The 24,303-nt window shown below is 40.4% G+C and overlaps 1 protein-coding gene across 3 annotated transcripts in view; it reads left to right on the forward strand.

The window, feature by feature from the left end:
- The window catches only part of ST8SIA5 (ST8 alpha-N-acetyl-neuraminide alpha-2,8-sialyltransferase 5), an 80,711-nt gene that overhangs the window by 49,138 nt on the left and 7,270 nt on the right, over positions 1-24,303 (forward strand). For all 3 annotated transcript variants that reach the window (XM_069775518.1, XM_069775520.1, XM_069775519.1), the window contains 5 exons: positions 11,483-11,575; positions 14,042-14,128; positions 17,353-17,497; positions 19,770-19,882; positions 23,274-23,366. In XM_069775518.1, the coding sequence (XP_069631619.1) occupies positions 11,483-11,575; positions 14,042-14,128; positions 17,353-17,497; positions 19,770-19,882; positions 23,274-23,366 (531 nt within the window). The remainder of the gene's footprint in view (positions 1-11,482; positions 11,576-14,041; positions 14,129-17,352; positions 17,498-19,769; positions 19,883-23,273; positions 23,367-24,303) is intronic.

Raw genomic sequence — 24,303 nt, forward strand, 5'->3', positions numbered from 1 at the left:
GAAGCTGGCTGCAGTTGTGCCTAAAGAGCTTCATAGCTATCGCAGGCCATCTGCGTAAATCCAGGTACAGGCATAGGGTGAATATTTGGGGTATCTTCCCGGAACCTCAGTTGTAGAGGTTAAAAATCCTGAGTCATGTGTAGTATCAGGTTCAATAAGTAGCAGGGAAATCTTAGAAAGACTGTAAGTTAAAGAAAAAATAAAATTAATTAAAAGAAGCTTACATTTAATACTCTCTCTGGATAAATTATGTATTTTATTTAAAATATCATCATTTTGGTAACCGTACACCACTACAGCTGTGGAGCTGACAGCATTTCAAAGGCAAGGAGAAGTACAGAGTCTGACCTGCCCAAAATCACCCAGTCTCACTGAACTACAGCAATGCTGCAATTCCTGTTAAGGCTCTTTGCTGTAATGTGATCCTGTATGAGTGCTACCCGCCACTGCACTGGTTTAACTAGTTAAGGCTCTTCATAAAAAGAAGCAACTGAAGCTGCAGTTTTTCATTCAGACCAAGGGAAAAATGGTTCATTCTATGTACGTATGTATGTATGTATGTGTGTGTGTGTGTGTATCTATCTATATCTACCTTTGTTGCCTTTTTTGTGTATGCATCTATAGTCTGTATATGCAGTCTTCAGTTTAGGCACTTGGCATATAAAAGAACTGAATGTGGCACAAAGACAGATATCTTCTTGAAGACATGAGAAAATTAATAAATATAGACTTCCCCCTCTAGGCACCCTTGACAGAGACAACTGAACCATCATTGATTGCAGGATGGGGACCAAAACCCTTGACTGCAAAATACATACTAGCTGTAAGGCACTGAACAACAGTACTATTCTCAATCTGTTTAGCCTCTTCAAAGATGAAGAGGTTCAGGATGCAAGTATTTTTATACAGACAGGCTCAAACCGCACAAGTTAGGTATAAATTTCAAAGGTTATAATATCAACAAAAGATGCAAATTTCTAAGTCTGTGTCGTGTTAATGACTGTGGAGCTGAAAGATGGGGATTTTGAGTTAGGGACAAGTCTAGCTGCAACATATACTGCACATAAGTGTGTTATAGATATTATTTATCCATTTGTCTACTGTTTGAAAGCTGAGAACATGGCAAAATAAAAAAGAACTGTATAAATGTGGAGGTGAGACTGGAGGTGAGACTGTGCAGTGAATAACTGCAGAGCTATGTCATAAATTGTTTACTATTTACCTTTGATCACCTTTCTTACTGTGTTATCACTAGACATCTCCTGAGAGTCTTGATCTGACACCCAACTTCAGGCTGTTGATATAAATTGAAAACAAGCCTTCCTCAAATGAATACTTTTTTCCACCAAATAGAAAACTTGCAGACTACATTTTATCAACCTGGTTTTACTTGTATATATTTACAGGTCTCTAGAGAGATGTCTAAAGTGCACAAAACTAATTATATGTCAGCATATGCACAATAATTACCTTTCATTGCATGGCTCTGCAGTTTATTGTGTCTTGTCACCTCCTTCTAAAAGGTTTGGTGTTTGAAGATATTATCTGAAATAGATATTAATATGCTTTTCATTAGCTTATATGATTTGCATATTTATATGTATATAGACACATGTTTATTTTACATATGTGGTATCAACCCATGTATATTCTATAACTATTCTTTATCTTTTAATTATGTAACTTAATACATGGTGTAGAGACATTGACAACTTATCCTGTAGGAGTGATTTGCTAGACAAAAATGAAGGACTTCCAGAGCAAAGGCACACTGAGACAATAAGTGCATTAGAACTGCAAGACAGCCAGACTTCACGAGAATAGTGGCCATATCAAAACCAACGAACAGTGAAGGTTAAACATTGCATGAAAATGATCAAGTAGGACAGAAACAAAGAGTGTCATGTTATCTGATTCCAGTAGAAACTGTTTCAGACCATAACTAATACATGAAGTTAAAGTGTGGCTTGCAATTGGGATGTTTTTTACTGTCCAGGGGAGTTCATTACACAGTTTTGGAAAATGAGCCCTCCTCTAATTGCAGACAGCTCTGCTGTGCTGGAGTAACCAAGCTAACCAAGGCTTTTCATCCCAGTGCATAAGACGGTTCTTCAGGTTGTGTAGAACCAGTCCATGGAGTTAAAAGCTAGTATCATGAGCTTGGCTCAGTATGTGGTGCAACTAAGTGTGTGGATCATGTTTGCAGCATCTAATGTTGCTGTGGGTAGATGCCCGACTTCATTTCGATGCATATCGCGTTGCTGCAGGACTTCTATGAAGTGAAGAAGTTGTGAATACTTTCAAGGAGTAAAAGTGAAACACTCAATACCTCCCCAAAGCCACAGGGAGGTGTTCTTTCAGACAAAGGAGGACTAGGTGGGCTGCAGGCTCTTTGAAACACCCACTCAGATGCAATGTCAACCAATTGTTGAATACTGGCTTATTTTTGGTTCTTACGTATGAGCCATTGCTCAGATTCTACCTTTTGCTTTTTATCTTGTGCTCAGTATTACAAATCTTACAGCATCCTTGTGGGGAATCAGGTAAAGGAGTCTGTCTGATGCTGGTTGTGAGAAGTAATATATACAACTACTTCCTAGAGCCCTGATTTTTCTGTTCTCCTTTTAATGTGTTTTGCAACTTACTGGGATTGTGAGTCTTCATGCTTAAAGCATTTTTTGTTGCCAAGAAACTGCCTTAATGATATGATGATCTTTCTGCCGTATTCGTTGGGTTATGGTGTTCTCGGCCACCTTCAGTCTTATCTGAGCTGAAGATAAGTTTCAGTGTAGGACTTAGGTGATGAGACCACAGAAGCCTTTGACGGGCGAGAGGAGACATGAGCTTTATGCTTTTGGGCCTGTCAGTTTGTACACTGAGTTCTCCAGTATGACAAATCTGGAGCTTTGTCCCCAGTGGCTACAAAATAGAAAGTGTAATCAATTGGATTCATCAAATACACATTCTACAGGAAGGAATTTAAGGGCTTGAGCCATCAGAACTCATTGGCCAGGACAGTAGCTGAGGATGTTCCTAAAGTCATAGTGCTGAACTCGTCATACAAAGGTACTAAAATCTTAAGAACCACACACACACACACACAAAAGCGCCGTTGTTTGCAACAATAAACTAAAATGTGGTTTTTGAGATGTTATCGGTGTACAAGTGTTGTCATGTAGTTTGTTACGCCTCCCAGGTGGTCATACGGATAACAACATCAGCAGCTTATTTCAATCACAATGATGGGAATGAGCTTGATTAAAACAGCCCAACAGCAGTCTATTAAAAATTGGAAGGGCTCTGAAAACTCGGCATTGGTAAAATGGGACTCCCTGCAGCATACCCCATGGCTGTTTATGAGGAGCCGATGCTGTTTTGATACAGTGACTGTGAAAGAAAAGAAACACCAAGGTCTTCCCAAAACTACAATTCAATATACTCTCCAATAAATCATTCTGGGGGTGACACATTGTAGGGCTGTCTCTGCTTTAGCTCCTGCTGTTAGACCCACAGCTGTTGCTGTAGAGCTATATTGGCTAGTATATTAGACTGAAATTTCGGAGAGACTTGGGTCCCAAAGAAGTGGACAGATGAGAAGGGAACAATATGGCATTGGCATGAGTGGATGTTCGGTCAATTCACACTGCTAATGTGGTATCGGGCAGCAGAGCCAAGCAGTCCCAAATGATCTGTGTGCTGAGACATGAAGCCAGGAGATTAAAATCAGAATGGCAGTGAGCAGCCAGTGCCAATTTGCCAGGAGCCTTCATAGTTGTGATGAAAATCATATCCTCAGGGTATCACAGCTATCATCTTAACTGTACAGATGTGTAAACTATCTGTGAAGTCACAGGACCAGATCATATAAGGAATCCAGAAAAGGGACATCTCTGAGATATGACACATGGATGCATGCACTTTCCTAAGGTTACTTGGGAGGTACATGGAGCTATCAATGAACTGCTTTTAAAGGACAGAAATATAAAACCCACTCCTCTTCTGTGGAAGATCAAACTTATGGATTTAGGGCTGGTTTGTGGAGGCACTTTTGGGTTTTTTTAAAATAAAAGTCTTTAATTTGGAAGATAGGCAGGATATCTTGGGAAACTGCCTTTGTCTTGGTGGATGGACATTTCGGAGGCCATCTATTACCAAAAACCAGAAAAACTTGTGACACTGTAAGGAGACAAATCTAGCTAAACATTTCAAAATATCCTAGGTGGAAGATCAGGAGCTTCATGAGTTAATAGCTTTTAACCTCAGCTACATGAATCTTCCGGGAAGCATGAGTACCTGTACAAGAATTCCGTCTCCTGACTTTTGTTTGATTACTCTGGTTCTTCTAGAAAGAAAACCAGCGTCGAACTAAAGATGCCATTTCTATCTTCAGCTTCCAGGCATCAGGTACTATTTTTCCTTCCTTGCTATGCTGTATTGAAAAGCTTCCTGTTACTAGGAATTGCATCCTCTTCTAGTGTCTCCCTACTCAGTAACGGTATGTTTGGATTAAGCTTCATACATCTCTCATACTTTTTGGAACCCAAATAATTTCTGCAGATCCTTTCGTAACTCTTGCCAATGTCTCAAACCCTCAAAGTTGAAATAGAATCATAGAATCGTAGAATGGTTTGGGTTGGAAGGGACCTTAAAGATCACCTAGTTCCCACGCCCCTGCCATGGGCAGGAACACCTTCCACTAGACCAGGCTGCTCAAAGTGCCATCCAGCCTGGCCCTGAACACTTCCAGGGATGGGGCATCCACAACTTCTCTGGGCAACCTGTTCCAGTGCCTCACTATCCTCATAGTGAAGAATTTCTTCCTTATATCTAATCTAAATCTACCCTCTTCCGGTTTAAAGCCATTACCCCTTGTCCTATCTCTACATGCCCTTGTAAAAAATCTCTCTCCAGCTTTCTTCCAAGCCCCCTTTAGGTACTGGATGGCTGCTATAAGGTCTTCCCAGAGCCTTCTGTTCTCCGGCTGAACAACCCCAACTCCCTCAGCCTATCCTCATAGGAGAGGTGTTCCATCCCTCTGATCATCTTCGTGGCCCCCTCTGGACCGGCTCCAACAGGTCCATGTTCTTCTTATGTGGAGGACCCCAGAACTGGACGCAGTACTGCAGGTGGGGTCTCACCAGAGCAGAGTAGAGGGGGAGAATCCCCTCCCTCGACCTGCTGGTCATGCTTCTTGTGATGCAGCCCAGGATACAGTTGGCTTTCTGGGCTGCAAGCACAGCCCAGAAATATCAGAACTTGATGCAGTAATTCAGAAGAGCTTTTACCATATAATGTATACAAAGATGTATGACTATTTTCTCTTGCTTATCTTTTCATTTTTTTTATAATGAAAAATATCACTGTTTATAATGACACATTTTGTTCCTAGCTACAGCCACATACTGAAAATACATCATCAGTTAGACACCTACTACGTATAGTAATGTTAGAGATGAAGGTGGTAAAAGATTTAAACCAGTTAATGCCAGTGACATTGGCATCAGCAGGTGGTAGCCAGGAGGAATGTGAACCAACTTTTTTTATATTTGTTGTCCCCAAGGAGGAAGTAATCAAATAGTTTCACCAACCTGTACAGAAGTCTTGATTTTCCAGCCTCTTCCTTTGTGCCCACAGCACCTTCTGTCTCACTTCAGTCTTTCAAGCACTATCCTGGTGAGCACAAGACGACACAGGCTCTCAAACAGCAGAAACAACATATGCAGCAACATGATTTTTTGTGCCCCAGTCCTAGTGGAGTGTACATTAATCTGAGGGCATCAAACATTTCTGCTTCACTTGCCAATTCTCAAAGCAGGGGGATCTCATTTAACGTCAGTACATCCACAGGTGTTTTCTTTTGCAAGGTGTAGTGTAAAAGGTCATTATGATTTCCATTAACTTCAGTGGCTGCTTTTGTTCTTGGTGGCAATTGTCTAGTCTAGGCAGTGTCTATGAGAGCAGATCCCAAGGTCCCAGTTCCTGCCTGCCCCTGACTTACCTGTCAATCAGCCTCTACATCAGCTTCTTTATCTGCCAAATGGGGATTGTGCGTTCCAAATGAGGTCAAAGTAATCTTAGGAGAATACTCTGTGAGAAGTGGTAGGATGCACTCTTTGAGGGAAAAAAATTGCTGTATTGATGTCAGGCCCTTAAACCTTTTGACCAAGTCTTGTAGTTTTTGATATTGTCACATAGAAATGTTAACAGAGGAAAAGGCTAGCGGGATTTGGTTGCTCACTCACAGTGGGCTCTTTGATGAAGTCAACACCTAGTTTGCTCTGCTCTGGATGAGTTTTCCAGAGCCCCTATAGCCACGATATTCTCCACCTCAGCAGTATTTTTGCTACAAGGGTCTGAAGATCCCGTGCTGACCTGGACAGATGAACGTGAGTCCCTGTGTGCTTTGGGGAGCGTGCTCTGGCACACTTGCAAGGTTCCTGAGTAGGGAAGGTGAATCTAGACCCGAGGTTGGCCATGGATCTCCCCATACTGATGAGTGCAGGCACTGCTAATTGGACAGTTCTCTTAATAAGTGTTTAGTAGAAGCCTGCAGGGCTTGGTTCATTTATTCTCATTTCTTAGTCACTGGATAATGTATATTTTTGGAAAGATCTTTGTTTTTCCTGGAGGGTAGGTGGAATCCTTCCTGCGATACTCAGCTTTCTTGCAGCATAAGTGCTGCAGCCTCACTGCAAACAGTGCAGAACCGGCACTGCAGGAACGGGCAAAAGGGGAAGGCGGCTTGTGCAGGGGAAAATGGTCTTGTTTAAAAGATGCCTGACAATTACACTCAATTATATTTTAAAACCTTTGTTCAATATATCAGACACATCAGTGTCTCAATCCAAGTGCCGCTTGAAGACAGGATTGAAGTCTTAGCCTTTTTAATTCATGTAGCATGATCAAGAAAAGCTTACTTTTGATCAAAGCAGGAACAACCCAACTGCTGATGATCAAAGACCTAAGAGTTAGCTGGTGGACTGGGAAACCAAATCTGCCTCTCACTATCGAGCTCAGTAAGCTGTTCAGCTGGAAGTGGGGTTGCAATGGGAGACATGAAAGTTAGAAAAGAAGAAAGTCTCAGTTAGTCAAAAATGGAAAATTACAGAGTGAATAGCATCTCATTTCTGGGCATTCAGTACTGAGTGCCATAAAAAAAGAGTCCTCTCTGAGCACTTGCAGCTTGTGTGGTGTTCAGATACAGGATTTGATCCTGGAAAAATGTTGTAGATTTGGAAGCTACAATTGACCTGAATGGACATAAAGCAGTGGGTTGTCTGTAGTGCCTGATACCCTGAGAAAATGCAATCCTGCGTGCAACTATGCTGTTTGTTGTGATTTGGTCATAGTTGTGTTCCCTATTGTAAAGAATCATGAATTCTTGTGTTGGTTTTCCGGTAAACTTGTGACCTTTGAGGGGTAAAAGTTATTTAGATTTCAGCAGGGGAAGCAAAGGCAATGCAGGGAGAGGACATTCTGGCGATGACATATCAAGTCTGTTTTATGGATATAAAACATGACTGTCATTCTTGTAAAGCTGAAATATAGCCCTTTTCTGTAGCAAAAGGAGTAGCATAGTCAGGCGTGTCACTTGCCACTAATCAAGAGCATAAATCAAAATAAATTGCACTACACCCTTGCTTCTTAGCTGGATATCAGACTGAGGAAGATGATGGGGAGGACGGTTTCCATTTGTGCTAATTAAGCTTTCTGACAGGCAAGTGTATCTTCGTTCACAGGGAACTACATGGTTTAGAGTGGGAGTTAATAGGCAGAAGTAGCACTTGGAGCCCAGGGAGTGGGTGAGACTGATGCTTCCTCTGGGAGAGTGCGGGGGGAGCTGGTCTCCAAACACTCCCAGCAGGACCAGACCCTGCTGAGTGGAGGAGCTGGGTTTAAAGGACATCCGCGGGGGTTGAGGGAACCCATATTCTTTGTGCTAGAGCCCAGTGTTGTGCAAAAGCTGTATTCTAGGAAAGTACAGCATGAAACACTTCTGCGGGAAGAGGTCGGCCGGTGCTCCAGGGAGCTGCCTCTGCTAGTTTGCCTCGGTGTCTGTTGCAGAAGGGGAATTGCTGTGAAGCAAATAAATAGCATGAATACTCCTGGGAGAAAGAGAAGAAAAAATATTTTTTTTTGTTTATTGACTAGATACCTTTTCACAAATTCCTTAATGCTGTTGTATTGTCATTAACACTTGCAACCTAAGTGCTACAGCATCAGTAGCATTAACACTAAGGAGGCTTAGCGTCTGCCTGGGTGCTTCAGATGCAGTTCAGGGCTTATGAATGATGGCCCAGATGATGATTATTCAGCAGCTCAGGCAGGATGAGTTAGTTTCAATAGAGCTCATCCCATGGCCAGTAGCATCTTCTCCCCCAGTCGGTGCAGAAGTGACACTGCTGTCAGTGTCCCCTGCCTTTGCTGTGGGAGGCATGTAGGTGTCCCATTGGCAACATGTCATCCAGCCTGTTTCACGGATCCTCCCTCTGCACTTCCACAAGGTGCCAAATGGTGAATTCACTACTTCCAGTGACTCTGCTGGAAAAGCTGGAGCTATTATGAGAGTTAGTGACTTGCAGGACAGTCCTGTGCTTTTTGAAGCTGTAGGCTAATGGAATAACTCTGCTACAAATGCAATGCTGCCTCATGCATTTCCTTCCAGATCCAGAAGTGGTATATTTTTTACCTAGTCCTTTCCTCCTTACCCTTCTGCATCTTTGGTAACACATCCCTTTTACATTTCTATTTTTGGTTTGTGGATTGGGTAAACTGGCAATGATCAAAGGGAATCTCTGGGACTCAGGAAATTTCATCTCTGTTTCATAAAATGACATCTTTGTCTCCACTGCCACGGGCTGAAGCCAGCTTTCCCCTGCTGCGGCGTTCCCACATGATAGCCTGTGCTGTTTGACATCTGAGCTGCAGTTCTCTAACTTAGCAGCAGAGCCAGAAGTGTGCAGGAAAGATAAAAATGCATGTTAATCTAGATTTTTGCCATTCTTATCTGTTCTGAGGCACATACAAGGTACTGAAATCCAGTGTTAGGTGAGAGGTGAGGATGAGGCTGATAGCCATTGCTATCCCCCTTAAGCCCAAAGAGGTAGGAGTGGTATGTAACGTGCTGAGTGTTGCGTGGGGATGTATACCTGCCTCTGGCTATTGTGTAGAACATGCACATTCAGGGTCCCAGTCTTGTCTGACTCAAAGAACTAAAGAATGGATACCACAAAATACAGTAAAATTCTGTAACCAGCAAGAAGTCCTATGGTGTTGGCTCCACAGAGGGAAATTTCCATTTAGTTTTGGAAATTTGTCAGGAAGACATCCACATAGGGCTTAAGTCTGGTGCAACCAGGTGAACTCTTAATCCAGTTTCAGTGGGAACAGCTTTCAAAATAGACAGGTTGCTCAGCTGCAGCTCAGCAAGCCAAGCACGCAGGACTTGTGCCACTGCAATGGATTTCAGCTACTCTTTACTAAAAAGGCTGAATGCCCAGGTGAGTGATTGAGTTGGAAGGAGAGCCCAAGCCTTTTGGTGAGACACCAGATGAAGGTTCATGTTACATGAACTATATCTCCCTTCTGGAGGCTGAGGAAGTCTTTTCCCAGATTTGTCACTGATTATGGAGTGCTTTAAATACATAATTTCCTCCATAAAACTCATAAAAATATATTTGTTGCCTTGAAGACTATCTAAACACATTTCCTAATAGTCACACTTTTTAAAGATTGCTAAGCTATTGGTTTTTTTCTGACAGTAATCATTTTACTTCTTTATCGGGGTTTTATGATGTTCTGCCACCTTCTAGGCATGGGCTTCCTCCTTTCAGTCTCAAGGTTTGTGCCTCTCACTGGATCACAGAAATGATTGGTTTGGGGTTTGGCAAAGCTAAGGTGGTGAAAACCTCAAGGAGAGGTGAAGGATACATGTCCTAAAGCAGCATTTGACAGGATAGAAACGTTCCCAGTTGGTAGCAGATTGCTTTGGGAAGCTCTTGAGCTTTTTCCACTCGGATGCTATATTCCCTTTCTCCCTTCTATAGGTTTGTCTCTTCCCTGCTTTATCAGACTGATTTCTGGATGTACTTACAAGGCAAAATTCAGAAGCTGTTTGTTTTTAGATGCTTCTGGCCTTTGGAGGCCCCACTGAAGATACCTGAAGGTGTTATTTTCTGGACACTCTCCCTTCCTACAGTTCCCCTGGGAGGTGTGAACCTTTAGCACTTCTCCAGAACAGATCAAACTTTGGATCCCCCCAAATTCTGATATTAATTATAAACATGAACTCCTAAGGAAACTAACAAGGCTTTCCTACTTAAGGATTATATATTCAGAACTGAACAGACATTCAGGTCCAACATGAATTTTGATGTTATTTTAAAATGACACTAACCCAAAATATTAATTTCCAGTGATGGTTTAAATAAAGCTCTTCCAGGAATCTTGTATTTTTCTTTCATATTGAAAATTCAAAAGATAGATTGGAGTTATAGCCTCATGAATTCTGAGATTTTAAAGGATCCATCAAAATATCTTGCTCTAGCCTTGGTCATAATACATTTTCCTCCAGGTCGTCACCTTGTATTTCTTCATTATATTAATAACTGCGCTATGGGTATGCACAGTTCTTAGGTATTAGGCTTTAATACAGACTTCTAATGATAAGTGGTGAAACTGATACAGAGTTTAGTTTAAACCCTAAATCTTTTTTGTCATTTCAATACAGTCTCATTGAATTCACTGGGCAGCCTGGGCTTTCTCTGGCCCCTAAACATGAGTAGCAACCATTGTGTTTTGTTTCCCCTTCACTCCAGTCTGATGGCTAAGATGGAGGAATTTAACCAACAAAGTAAATATTTATGTCTTTATTTCAATTAAGAATAGCACTGTCATTTGTGCTGTCTGAGCATTCAAATCCTTTCATTCTCAAAACTACCTCAAATTTTTTGAGAAGAAAATCCCAGCTTCCCTTGCCCTCCAAATATACCAAAAGAGTAAATCCCAATGAAAAGCTCAATTGTGTAGGGCTATGCAACAGTCTCCACAGACAAGATGCAACCCCCAGCACTTTGCATTCTACCTGAGGGGAAAATTTAAGGTACTGTTTTTTAAACTCTCAGCACATTCAGACACCCAAAGGATGGGAGCAGTGTTTCTTAAGTGATCATTGCTTTTCCCCTGACTTTCAGCGGCAGCTGCCATGTGCTGACTGCTGGAAAAGGCAGGTGGTCCTTGTTGGTGCCTACAAGATAGGTGAAGTCTTGTAGGGATGGACAAACTGGGCGTGGGTGGCTGTTCTGCAGTCAGCAACGACATCTGTGTTTTCCTGTGAAGTAATAACCTGCCTATGGGCCAGACAGTGTAGTCTCAAGTTAGGCAGAAATCATAAATGACACCTTTAAGCAAATTTCCGTTGATGTGTAAGACAAGTATTCTAGTCTAAGCCTTATTTATAATCTTTTTTCTTGTTCTTCTTCAGGTATTTTGAGTTTTATGAAGGGCCTTTGGAGTACAACTCTACCAAATGCCTGGAATTACGGCAGGACATCATTGAGGTGAAGGTTTTGTCTATGTAAGTATGAATGAATGCTTGCAAAAAAGGTTACTTTTCAGGCAGGATGAAAATAGTAACTTACAATGACATTGCCAAAAGATGCAATGCTCAAGAGATCCCATCAATAGGGATTTTATCCGGGATTCCTAGGGTTCTCTTATACATGCAAGTAGTGACATTTGAATTTGATCTGAGGTCCATTTGAAAAAAATGGAGGCTTTTCACATACATTGTAGCATTTTGGTCAGGCCCAGTATCACTGTTTGGAATTAAATACGGTGTTTGTAATATTATTTGTAACATTATATTCCAGGTAATTGAAGAGTAAGAGCAGCCAGACTGACTCATAGCAAGTGTCCATCTAGGACACTTAAGGACACTCTAGGACACATAAGGCTCTACCATTGACAGTGGCCAGTACTGAAGGCTAAAAAACGAAGCAAAAAGGTTAGCCCTTCCTGGTAACAAATACTGGCATGGGGACTTGCTGAGTGGTAGATGGTGAATAGGCTACAGTAATCAGAGTGCACAATAAACCTCTCTATTAATTTGTTTAGGTCTTTTCTGAGCCCATTTGTACTTTTGACCTCCTCAATCACCAGTGAGTTAACACTCAGTAAAAAGTAGGAAAATGTGGTTCTGAGAAACAATAAATATTCATACTTTGTCTTTTGTGGTCCTATATATATACATCAGGAAACTAATGAGTTGAATGAGATGTATCCGTGAAGCCTTAGCGATGGAATTGGGCAAAAAAGTGAGGTTGCTCATTGGACAGAGCATAGCAGGGTATTTTTGTGTTGCCCTTTTGCGTTTTCAGCATTGCACTGAATTTAGGTGCTTAGATTATGCCTAATCCCTTACCATATCTAAAACACTGGTTTAGTAATCTTACTGACAATCCACAAGGCTTATTAAGGTCTGTAAAGTGCACTGAGAATTTCAGTTGAAAGTGCAGCTATACAAGTGCATAGCCTTAAGCAATCAAGGCTACAGAAAATACAATTTGTTGCTCCAGGTCTGCATGATTTTGAGCATGTCTCCCTCACTGACTTTATGCACAGAAAAATGTAGGTTATGTCCTTGTCTTCTGTATTTGGTGCTGGATAAAGGATACACAAGCAACAACTTTGCACTGCTTGCTGACTCGCAGTGCTTAAAAATAAATAGAAGGGGTGAGAATGTCACACTTCTGCCAATGTTCTGCTGAAGATGGGGAGCTTTGAATTGCTTTTCTGCGTACTTATCAGATGGTACAGAAAATTACTCATTCCTCTTCATTTTATCCAATGGCACACAGAAGGTAGTGGACTCCTGCTCAGCTGGATAGAGTTAGCCTTACTTTTACGATAGATGCCATTTGTCATTAAGCTCTTTTGCTAGGCTGGGTTCTTCTGATGTGCTTGCTTCTAACGTGCTGCATTTTCTAAGTCAGCCCTTACGGTAGTGGAAGATTTCCAAGTTAATGTGCTCTGGTGGGCTACAAAAAGTACAATATGACCTATTTCCTTCCTGTAACTTCCACAGCCTGGGAAATCCTAAGTTCTACTCACTTTAAATATATAATTATCTTAAAAGTCTTTGCTTTATTCAAACATTCAAAGCCCTCAAGCTGGAAGAGAACTCATTAAGACCTATCGGTCTTGAAGAAATCACAGACTTCAAAATTTCCTAGCCAGATTATGACATTGCTCCCTAGCTCTAGATATTTGCAAAGCCTTCATTATTTCTGTTGTCCAAATACAGAAGAATATGTATGAACTCTAAAATAGAAGTGGTTGGAATTGATGATATCACCAAAAATGTGTCATCCTGTATCAGCCTAGTAGAAAGAGGAGTGTCATTTTTTGATATAACTAAAAGTATATTTATTAAGAGAGGGGGAGGGAGAGATACTTTTGTAAAGAGCTTTTCATGTCCTTTTACTGTCACAGATGCTTATCCCTACATGTGTGCTGTTGCAATTTATAAAATGGATTTACCAACAGTACTGTTCTGTACGATCTCACGGATTAAGATAGCCTCACCAAAATATAATGGTGGTTGGCCAAATTATCTAAAGTATCCCCATTTCCAATACCCCTTCTGCTCGGCCCTTCTGCTAGCTGCAAATTTCCCCCCCTCAAAGCTGCTGTAGTTGCCAGATGCTCGTTAGCTTCCCAGCAGACTGTGGACAGACTTTGGTACAGTAGATGCTTCTTGCTCGATATTGCATTTTTTATCCTGAAGAAATGGAGAATGCCCATCAGGGAATAGAAATCAGTCCCAAACATCTGAAGAGCTCCACCAGTACCTGTGTATACATGGTTTAGCATTCCTATGTCTGAGCAGAAAAAGAAATAAGAATGATAAATTTTGCACTGGCTAGACTGACTGGTTTGCCCTATCAAAAGCTTACTGCATGGTACTCTGGCTGCAGCTGTTTTAGGAAATGAAGCCCTTGTAGTAACATGAATTTTTGTTTTCTTTCTTTTTATCTTTTAGGGTGAAACAAACTGAATTGTTTGACAGATGGAAGAGCCTACAGATGTGCAAATGGGAGATGAATGTCACAGAAGCTAATTTATTCAAGTAAGAATGGTCCACATTAATGAGACTGAGTAAGATTTACTTCAGTTTGAGTTTAGCTTCCTTAGAGAGATCAAACCTTCATATGGATAGCAAGAGTAAACATTATAACACTGTTACTGCTGGAGTACCGTCCTTTTGAATAAATATGGACTTTTTTCTACTTTTAAAAAGTGAACAGCAAGAGTGAAAGCACTCTTCTGGCATGTGGAACAGTCTTCCCAGGAAAGGTGGGGAATTTGATATGGGAAAGACTTCCAGGTATGATTCAGGCAGAAGCGAGGATGGAGCCAAGACTTAATGGCTGCGCCTAATACATCAACCTAACTCTCTGGTGGTGTAAAATGGTAATATCATTGGTGACACTGCAAATTTGGCTACAAAATACTCAAACTGGATTTTTTCTGTGGTGTATTAGGTACTGTCAGACCTTGTTTATGACTTCCTTTTTTTTAATGGCTTCTCAGCTATTGCTCCCTGACTAGCTAGATAATTTTTCTGGTCTGTGGAGACCTCTGCAGATTGTTTCTGTAGTGTTCTGTCTTCCTTCATGTGACTTCGTCTTTGCTGAAGGTCCTCCATGGTCCTTTTGAGATACAGCTTTTGAAATTGGTCTTGTGAAGGCAATAGTAGAATGAAGCCAAAACAATATTTGAATGTTGTATATTGATACATTCAAGGGCCATATTTGAGTAGGTCTAGAGAAAGCACATTATTTCAGAGTCAGGGAAATATAGACTGGTTAAATCTGTAAGTCACTGGCATGATTCAGAGCTGTTGTTTAGAATATGGCCCTGCAACTTTCTCCCAAATTCTTTTGCATGATTCCAGGAAATAGCTGTCACGAGTTAATGAGAGAATGAGAGAATGTGAGAATGCATGTGCTGAGTTAGTCATTAAGATCTTTAAAAATAACTAATTGTTAGTCCCAGGCTCATAGCACTTTTTCCAACGTGAGTTCCACACATAAGTTTTTTAGGGTTTTTTTAGTATATCTTTTTCTGGAAATTACTTGATGGGCAATTATCAGAGCCATTCAGGATGAGTGCCTACTATCTTAAAGATTGCTTGGAGTAAGAGAACTAATGATTGTGCCCAGAGTGCAAGGAGCACATTGAAGGATGGAGAAGAGCACATTGAAGTATGGAGGCCAGCCCAGTGGTGGAATCAATGAGAAAAGACTATCTAGAGACCATCAGGAGCACCATAACTTTCTCTCAGGCCACCAACACCAGCACATTAAGAAAGAACCCCTCTCCATCCTAGACAGTGCATTGAGAGAAGAGATGAAAGACTTTGTTGCTGACTATACCTGCCTGATTGATATATCACTGCTTAAGAAACTCCCACTGACACCTAGGTGTAACCTAACCTTTGTTAGCTGGTTCCAGGAACAATAATCATGCTAGTCATGAAAAAAAACTTCAAAGTCTGTTTCATTTTTGTCTTATGGGACAGACACTTCAGTGTGTGAATGTGTGGGGAAACTGTAGTCCCTTAAAAGCAGACCAAAGTCTCTGAGTTTGGAGGTAGACTCATAGGAGGCTAAAAGGTGGTGGTCCAACAACACTGAGCTGTGGGCTTTCAAACTTCGCCAGTTCTGGAGCATCAGGTGAGACGGGGAGAATCCAGCAAAAGTTAAATGACAGCTACTTAAGCAGCAGGGAGAGAGGAAGCACAAAAATCACACTAGCTTTTGTGTCTGGAGACACAGGAAAACAATTTCCTTGACAGTCTTCCTCCTTCAGATATCAGACATTTACATTAAGGAACGTACCTCTGGAAAACCAGTTGGACATTAGTTTAAAGAACAACAGCTCTTTCAATTTCTTAATGCAGAACTAATGAGGAGTTTTCTCATATCTCAAATATCACAATTCAATCCCACTACCTGCTTGTAATTATTTAATGATTTTGTTATTAGAAATTATTCATTGACTTATTCAGTCTCAATTGCTGCCTTGATCTGATCATCATATTGTGTCATTCTGCATGAGTCAAGTATATAATAGTAATTGGACATCACTGAAGTGTTTGCATGATTCTGTCTTTGCTTTCTGGTGCTTGTAATAAAGCCCATGAAGAAGACTGGCTTATTCTTCCAACTCATAATGAGGCCACATACCCCAGAGGCAAGGTATTTAATCTAGGTTATTTGAGAGCCATTTGACTTTGTCTTCATGTTTGTGCATTTGCCATGACATGTATTTTTCATTAAAGGTATAAGATTCATTGACTGAGAAACAAACTGTCTCTGGAGTGAGAGTAAGATGAGTTAAGGGCTTTCAGTTCCACCAGTAAAAGAAGAAAAGCATTTGGGGAAAGATGGGAGCTAAGAAATGGGTCCCTATTTGGAAAGCTGCTTTTCCTATTTAAATTTCATATGAAACTTATGGTAAGGGGATCAGAACCGAATGATTTTTCTCTCATGCTGTGAATCCCATTTTTGACATTTCAAAACTGTTCTTGTTTGCTTTGGAATACCTGCCATTTTGTCCCAAGGACAAAGAAAATTTTGGCCATTTGTCTGAGATTTTGGAGTTGTAGCCGTGACCAGTCTGCCTGGCACCCATCTCTCGGGGCCACATCATCTTCCTGATGCACATATGCAAGGTCAAAGGCAAAACTAAGACCTTTAAAAGTTTTTTTTTGTAATCAAAGTGTGCTGTGCTCCACAGTAGTCTGGTAAGTGGGGTTGTGTCTTTAGATATTGCTGTGTTTAAGTCCCTGCCCTGCCAAGCTTCCACATCCTCAGATGAATCCCCTGGATTTCCTGCCCAGTGATGAGTCAATAATTTACAAAAAGTGGAAGACCTCTAAAACAGAGAGGGACTAATTCATCAGGATGGTTACCCCAGGATACTGGGGACAAAAGCTCAGCTTTGGGGTCTGAAGCAGGGCAGAAATCGCACATGTATTTCCTGCACCTTAGAAGAGACAGGTACAGGTATCTCATTTCTTCCTTTTTTTTTTTTTTTTGCTTGTTTTGTTTTGTTTTTTGTTTTTTTTTTGTTATTTGTTTTTTAACCATGAGTTCCTCAGTCAAGCAAAATTTCACTGAATCTGAAATTTTCTAAAGGAAAATCCAGCAAACCACCATTTTACCCCTCCTACAGCTAAAAAGTTTATTTTTGCTGAAAAATGCCTTGTTAGGAGTAATAGTAATTGCAAATCCTAAAGCATGCTATCAGCTCCTTGATCTTATTTCTCTCTTTTTCAATTTACAGGTCTACTTTGTCGAGGTGTTGCAATGCCCCTGCCTTTCTGTTCACCACCCAGAAAAATACTCCCTTGGGAACTAAACTGAAATATGAAGTGGATACTAGTGGAATCTTCCATATCAACCAAGAAATCTTCAAAATGTTTCCAAAGGTGCCTCATGCCTCTGCCCATTGCAGAATCAACTTCACTCTACTTGCTTCATTAGATACTATACCATAGCCAAGCATTTAGCAGTTGGCTGTTTGACATTTCTACAAACTTCATCACTTATACTTTGAAAATATTTATTTTTGATATGATATTTTAGCTGATTATCCTATTTTCTAGTGGTCATCTGCTCTAGTATGCAATACATATATATATTTTCCTGCAGAATATTACTGACTAGTAGGAAAGTGGCTAACGAAATAACTTAAGAAAGCTGAATAAAAGAGGCATTGACTGATCAGAACTTTTAAAGAGTACAATACTCACATACAATAAATCCAACATTTGGGGTAGGTCTGTTTTTTTAGGGGCAAGATTATTTTATAATTCATATTCACAATGACTACTTTTATACTTATTTCTGTTTGCAGCTTATCTGTGAATAGGCTGCACAATTTAAAAATATATTCATCATAATGATTATTCAAAACCTTTTCAGCAAATAATCCTTGACCTGAGGGTCATTCAAAGTTATAACCAGTGGGCAATTCCCATTGCAGGTAGTGATTGATGTGCAGAAATGGGCTTATGTGACTACTGATTTATCATGGAGCACACCTCATGAATTTAAAATGGCATATTTGGAGGGAATAACTGAAATCTATCCCTTTCAGAAAGTCAGAAAAATATTCGAGTGAAGTACATAGATTTGTGTCCTTAATGTTGTCCTTAAGGGTCTAACCACTTTTAATCCAATTGCTTTCTGAGCACTGCTAAGAGGTAGTGCTGTTATCTAAATGTGCACATGGGGAACTGGGGCAGAGCAGGTGAAGGGCTCAGATCCAGCAAAGCACTTTGGCATCTGGAGACGTGCAAAGAATGGGTACATCTAAGTCCAGGAGTATTATCCTCAAAACCCTGCCAGATTGCACAGATGAATGCATAAAAGACTAGACATCTACACTTTTGCTAGGAGTGTCCTATAGCTGCTGTTGTATTTATCCAGATATGCCTTGAGGATGCTTTGCAGGCTCTATTCCATGCCCAGATACCTTTGGGATTCACTGGGCAGCACCTATGTGGCCAAAGCCACCCTCTGCCTAGGACCAGGGCTGCAGCAAGGCAAATGTAGGAGATAAAGGGCTGAAAGCACAGGAGCAAGACGGACTGTAAGGGCCTTGTGCTGAGTGCGGAGAGCTGGCTTCTGATCTCCCTTTCAGGGCTGCCAAGGCATTTAGTGTTAAGAAATCGCTGGATAAAGCACAGACAAATCTATAACTCTATATTGCTTCTCTGTTAGACAGCTGCTGCTTTTCTCAGACAGGTGTAATTGCATGCCCTTTTACCTCATGGCTTATGAATGCTATGGAAAGATCCTGGGAATAATCACCTAGATATGTCATGCCACTATGGCATCTCTCTGTAGTTTGTGGTATGAAATTATTGATAAAATATGTATGTACCAAAACGAGCACTCTCATGCTTATATAAGCACTTCTCTACATATTCATAAGGTGTAGCGTGGCACAGTTCTGCGTCACAACCCTCTCACCCTAACGGCCCAGTTCTGTTCTTGGAGATGTGATTTTCACTCTCTCTGGCTTCAGCAGCAGCTGCACGTCTGCATATGAAGGCAGAATTTTGCCTGAAGATTACAGAAAGATGCGTCCTACACAAGTCCAAAAAGGTGCCTGACCAAAGGCCTTAGGCGCTGCTGGTAGTACAAGTGCTAATTAATAATCATTAATACTATTAGTACAATTAGTTGTAGCAAGTACTAAAATTTGGGTTAGGTTCTGACAAATACCTGTAACGTGCTGTCTGACTTAGAGAAACTTCTTGGGCTTAACTAGCTGCTCTGGAACTATGTGTGCGGACTCCTCAAAAACAGGACATCAGAGCCTGAGGAATGAGCAGTTTGCAGGCAGCTCAGAAGGCAATGCCTGGGGTACGCTAATTTTATGGTTCATGCCCTCATGTGGAAATCAGAAAGTTTCTAAAATGACTTCTTCCATTATTAAGTCTGGACAAAACCAGGTTATTGCTTTTTTTCTCTCTGAGTTAGTTGCCCATACTATCTCTAATTGCACAGAAAACAATCCCATCCATTTATGTACACCATGGGAATATTGCGGGCCGGAGCCAGTGTCAACTTCCTATGATTAGTGCATCTGCAGCAAGATGCAGCTGCACATAAAAAAGGAAAAAGTGAAAAAGAGACTTGTTGCCTCCATGTTTCAGGGTATTTAACTGTTTCCTTGCTGTGATGTTGCAGGATATGCCATACCACCGCTCCCAGTTTAAGAAATGTGCAGTGGTTGGGAACGGAGGAATTCTGAAGAACAGCAGATGTGGCCGGGAGATTGACAGCGCAGACTTTGTGTTTCGGTAATCACCACAGCACCATTTTTCTTTTTTCCCATTTTAATGACAAATAAAAGATTTCAAAGCTATTCTCTCTCATGTAGAAACATGGGATTTGCCAAACTGGCTATATCAAGCCTGCTTCTTGCACAAAAAGCAATGTTTCAAAAAAACCACCTGACTTATTGACAAAGTTTATTGTGCTCTTTCAGGACATTCCCTGTCACTCAGGTTGCAGTTTTATCTTTCCATGGACATTAACCCATAAGCAGTGTCCTATGAATGTGGCCATGATTCATGATTTTCTGGGGCAGTTCTGAACCAGAGGTACAACCTGTATGCCGTAACAAGCAGCTTGGACAGATGTTAATAGCTCCATGCTGTGCAGCTCATGTGCCTCAGAGGTGTGTTTCTGAAGAGGTACAGAGCTTAAGTGCTGGATAATGGGAGTTACAGTAATCAGTACTGTAGACTCCAGGGTGTGCAGAGACGCCTGAATAACTTCGAAGCTTGAGTATCTTCATATTGTGCTCCCCACTATATGTAGAGTTATCCAGGTTTTGCATAGACAGGGACGGCCCACGACTTGTGTCTCTGGATAACAGAGTTTAGCAGCACTTTTATCATCCTTACTATATATGGGAAAGATTTTTTTATTATTCATATGCATGACTAATCCCTCTCTAAATCCTGTTAAGCTCTTTGCCTGGGTCACGGCATATGACAGCTAGCTCACAGATTCATGACCTGTTCTGTAGAACAGAAAAATCTTTTTACTTCTGTTGGCCTATTTTCTCATCTTGGATATGCTGCTGTCAGGTTAGAGTAACTGTGCATAAATCAATGAATTTCTCTGATTTCATACCAGCAAAAATTAGGTCAGATTTTTGCTCATTGCATTCTTAATTTAATTTGGAATCAAATGAGAAATAAAATTTTGCAGGTCCTACCTTCACTATTCATTGTTTTCAGACCCTTGTGTCTGCCTCTTGTTCCCACTTTATAGCAAACTATTGTCTTAGTTTTAATCTGTGAAACAGTCCAGGCTTCCAATAATTTGCTTCTTAAAAGCCTGGTGTACCCCATAGACATTAAATAATTATTGTAGATTCCCTTCTATCATGTTGGATCACAGCTATTAGTATAGTTGAAAGGAGCAGTATATGTTACACATGGAGATGACAAGCTGTTGAGTGGAAGTGGAAATATGGGCAGCAAATGTCATCATTTATGTATAAGAACTTTCAGTGGAGGTCCCTTTTTACCACTGTTACTCTTCCTTGAACTGTACCAAAACCGATTAAAAAGAGCAGAGCAGAGCAGATCACTACAGAATGTAGAAATTGGGTTGCTTTTGGTACCAGTAATTAATTAAATAGAGGCTTAAGTAGAACTGAAATATGAATAAATACATCAGTACTTGTGCAGAAGAAACCCCTGGTTCACCATCTCCAAAATATGTGGGACCAGTGTTATGCACAAAGACATGCTAGTGTTTAAGAGCTTAAGGTCTGCTGACATCAATTTTAAAGTAAAGCTTGTGTTTAAGGTCAGGTCTGAACACATCCACTTTCCAGTCTAACACCAGTTCACCAAACTGTCAGGAATCACCATCTTGGTCACCAGCGAAATAATTCTTTGAAATATTTAAAAAACTGCCTATGGAGCACTTTTAACATTCAGTGATACCTTCAGGACACCTGGCAAAATCCTTTATTGTCAGGAAGCCTGTGGCCAACAGGATACAACCAAGGTTTTCTATGAAATAAATTCCGATAGCAATTAATTATAGTACAATAGAATATACAAAATACACACACAGGAATTGCATTTGCTAGTTGTTATTGTCTATCTCCATCTACTGGCCAGAGTAGAGATCTGTGATGAAACATTGGGTGCGTTTAGAGATGTGACTGCTCTCTGCAGGAAGGAATTTTTGGAGTCTTATGGCAAAAGTACAGTTTATGCAGATTGTATCATTTTTATAAGGAATTATCACTTTCAACAAATCCAGTCTTTCTTACGCCTGGTGGGCAGTTGCTGTTCAAAAATATTGAAGCTGAGTATTTGAAAACTTTTTCAAATATAATCTAATGAGCACAGTGCCAGTGCTAGGTGGAACTGAGTATACTAGAGGACTTCAGAAGGATGTTGCATGACCTAGCAGAGAAAAGTTCTGGAAATAACATTGCCTATGAGAAGGATGAGATGGCTAAAAAAAAATTGTCTGACCTGATAAAGAGGGACTCTCTGGAAGGTAGATATGAACCTCCTAAGTCTGAAAAGGACTTTGAAAGATTTTTGTGCATTCTTCTACTTCCCCACTTGCCCTGTCCCTGTGACTGAGAAATTATGCTCACAGCTGAACTGTAGTATTCTGAAAACACTGAGTATCACTTACCCTAAATACCTTCACAGTTTTCTCCTATTCGACCCTGATCTTCAGAAATACGGGGATGTTTGGGAATTAGGCACAGCAGGATTTTTGAGATGTGGGAATCTTAACAGTAATGGCTTTTATTGAGGCTTGTAGATCACTTCAAAAAGTTTTCAAAATGTCAGCAAGTATCTAATGCTAGCTTAAACTGATTGTAAAAGGCCACTTATGTTGCCTCTGGTAACATATGCCGAAGCTTTTTTTTTTAGTTGGGTTTCCTATGGAAGTGAAGCTTGTGTGTTAGCTTGTGTGTGTTTCAGTAACTTCAGCATCTCTTGAGGGATGCTCTAAATTTTGTGAGACGATGAATCTAGGTCAAGGTGAGTGGAGGCTGAGCAAAGTCAAGGTTTGCAAATCTTCACAAGTTTGTTCCTAATAGCTTTGACATCCTCTGGTGAATCTGTAGAGTCAGAATTGCTGCACTTCAACTATGCTGGGAGATACTTGTAAAGGGAAACGGAAAAGAAGCAGATAGTTTTGGATTAATTAGGACTGGATTGATTTGTCTCTTGTGGAACATTTCCCCTAAATTCTCTCGGGCATAAAACAAAGCATGTTAAAGGCAACGTTATAGATACAGCTTATCTATTAATTATTGAATACTGCTTAGCTGTTCCTGAGGAAGTCTTTGATTTTATAGGCTGATTGTCCTTGGGGCTTCATCCTATTTCTTGTCCTAAACTGCCAAAGTAAATAGCTAAACTGCCATTAAGGAAGCAAAATAAGTGAGCATTGGCTACATCTGCAAAAAGGGGTCATCTCTGAGACTCAGGGAAGAAGAGAGGTGTCCATACAGCCTCTAAGAACCTGTTGCTTTAATGCACAGTTTGGGCATCAATATGTTTTGATGTAATTTTAAATTCTCAATCTGTTTCTAGATTTGTTCCTTGGAAGAAATGCTTACATCGATTCTACTTTCTAGTCCTGAAAAAGTGCAAGACATTTTTTAACATTCTTACTGATTTCTTTCCTTTATAGATGCAATTTGCCTCCTATATCTGAGAAATACTTCACGGACGTTGGGGTAAAGACGGATGTCGTGACTGTGAATCCCAGTATAATTACTGAGAGGTAATTTCTAGTTTTTGTATTTTCATCTCTATTGCTTTTCCAAATCTACCTTTCACTTAATTCTAACAGTTACAGAGAATTTTTTTCCTGGTATTACTTTAAACTGACACTATGAATCATGCATTTCATTCTGAATTGAAGTTATTCAGTATATGGAATTAGTAACAACTTATAGAAGCTTGTTAAATACTTAGACCTGCACATTGGTGATAGAAAGTGGAAAGCTGATGAGCTAAAATGATAACAGCAGAGCCATCCTTTCCCTGGAAGTCTTGTGCTGTGCTTGCAAGCTGCAGGCAAATGTCTCAGAAACATTCAGGGTGGAAGCAACTGGATCCTACCCTAAATGCTTAAATAAAGTAACGCATATTGGCATATGTTTTTTTTAAAATGCAGTTAAACTTTGTAGCCATGATTGACTGGGTGATTTTAATTTTAAGTTTATTAATACCTTAATGCCACCTTGCTGACAGGTTTGGGACCATGGGGCTAATTACTGCTTTCCTTTCTTGCTGGGGGAATGTGTTTCTTTTCTGAAGCAACATAAAATAATTTGCTTGCATTTTGGATTTATTTAAAATGTTACAGTTAAAAGTTTGCTTTGCTTTGGTATTTGCCATTTTTTTATACAGTTTTGCACTTCATAGTGCACTATACAGCTGTCCACAGCTTGGAAAAATGGCATACTTCTCATAATAAAATGAGAAGTGAGACATGATCAGAAATGTCTACAAAGTTTGTCCACTGTTTAATGAATATATTGCCAAAAGAAAGGAGAATATGTATTTTTTTATCCCTGCATTTTTGCCTTACATTTCATACTGATGCTTTAGCTACAAATCTAACTATATTCCCCTTGTTAACTGAAACAGCATTTCAATTATCTCTGTATCAGAAATGTTTCAGTAAAAGCCCATTGGAAGTTTCTTGTCTGCTG

The sequence above is a fragment of the Haliaeetus albicilla genome, chromosome W (assembly GCF_947461875.1).
Source record: "Haliaeetus albicilla chromosome W, bHalAlb1.1, whole genome shotgun sequence".
In the NCBI taxonomy this organism is placed as follows: domain Eukaryota; kingdom Metazoa; phylum Chordata; class Aves; order Accipitriformes; family Accipitridae; genus Haliaeetus; species Haliaeetus albicilla.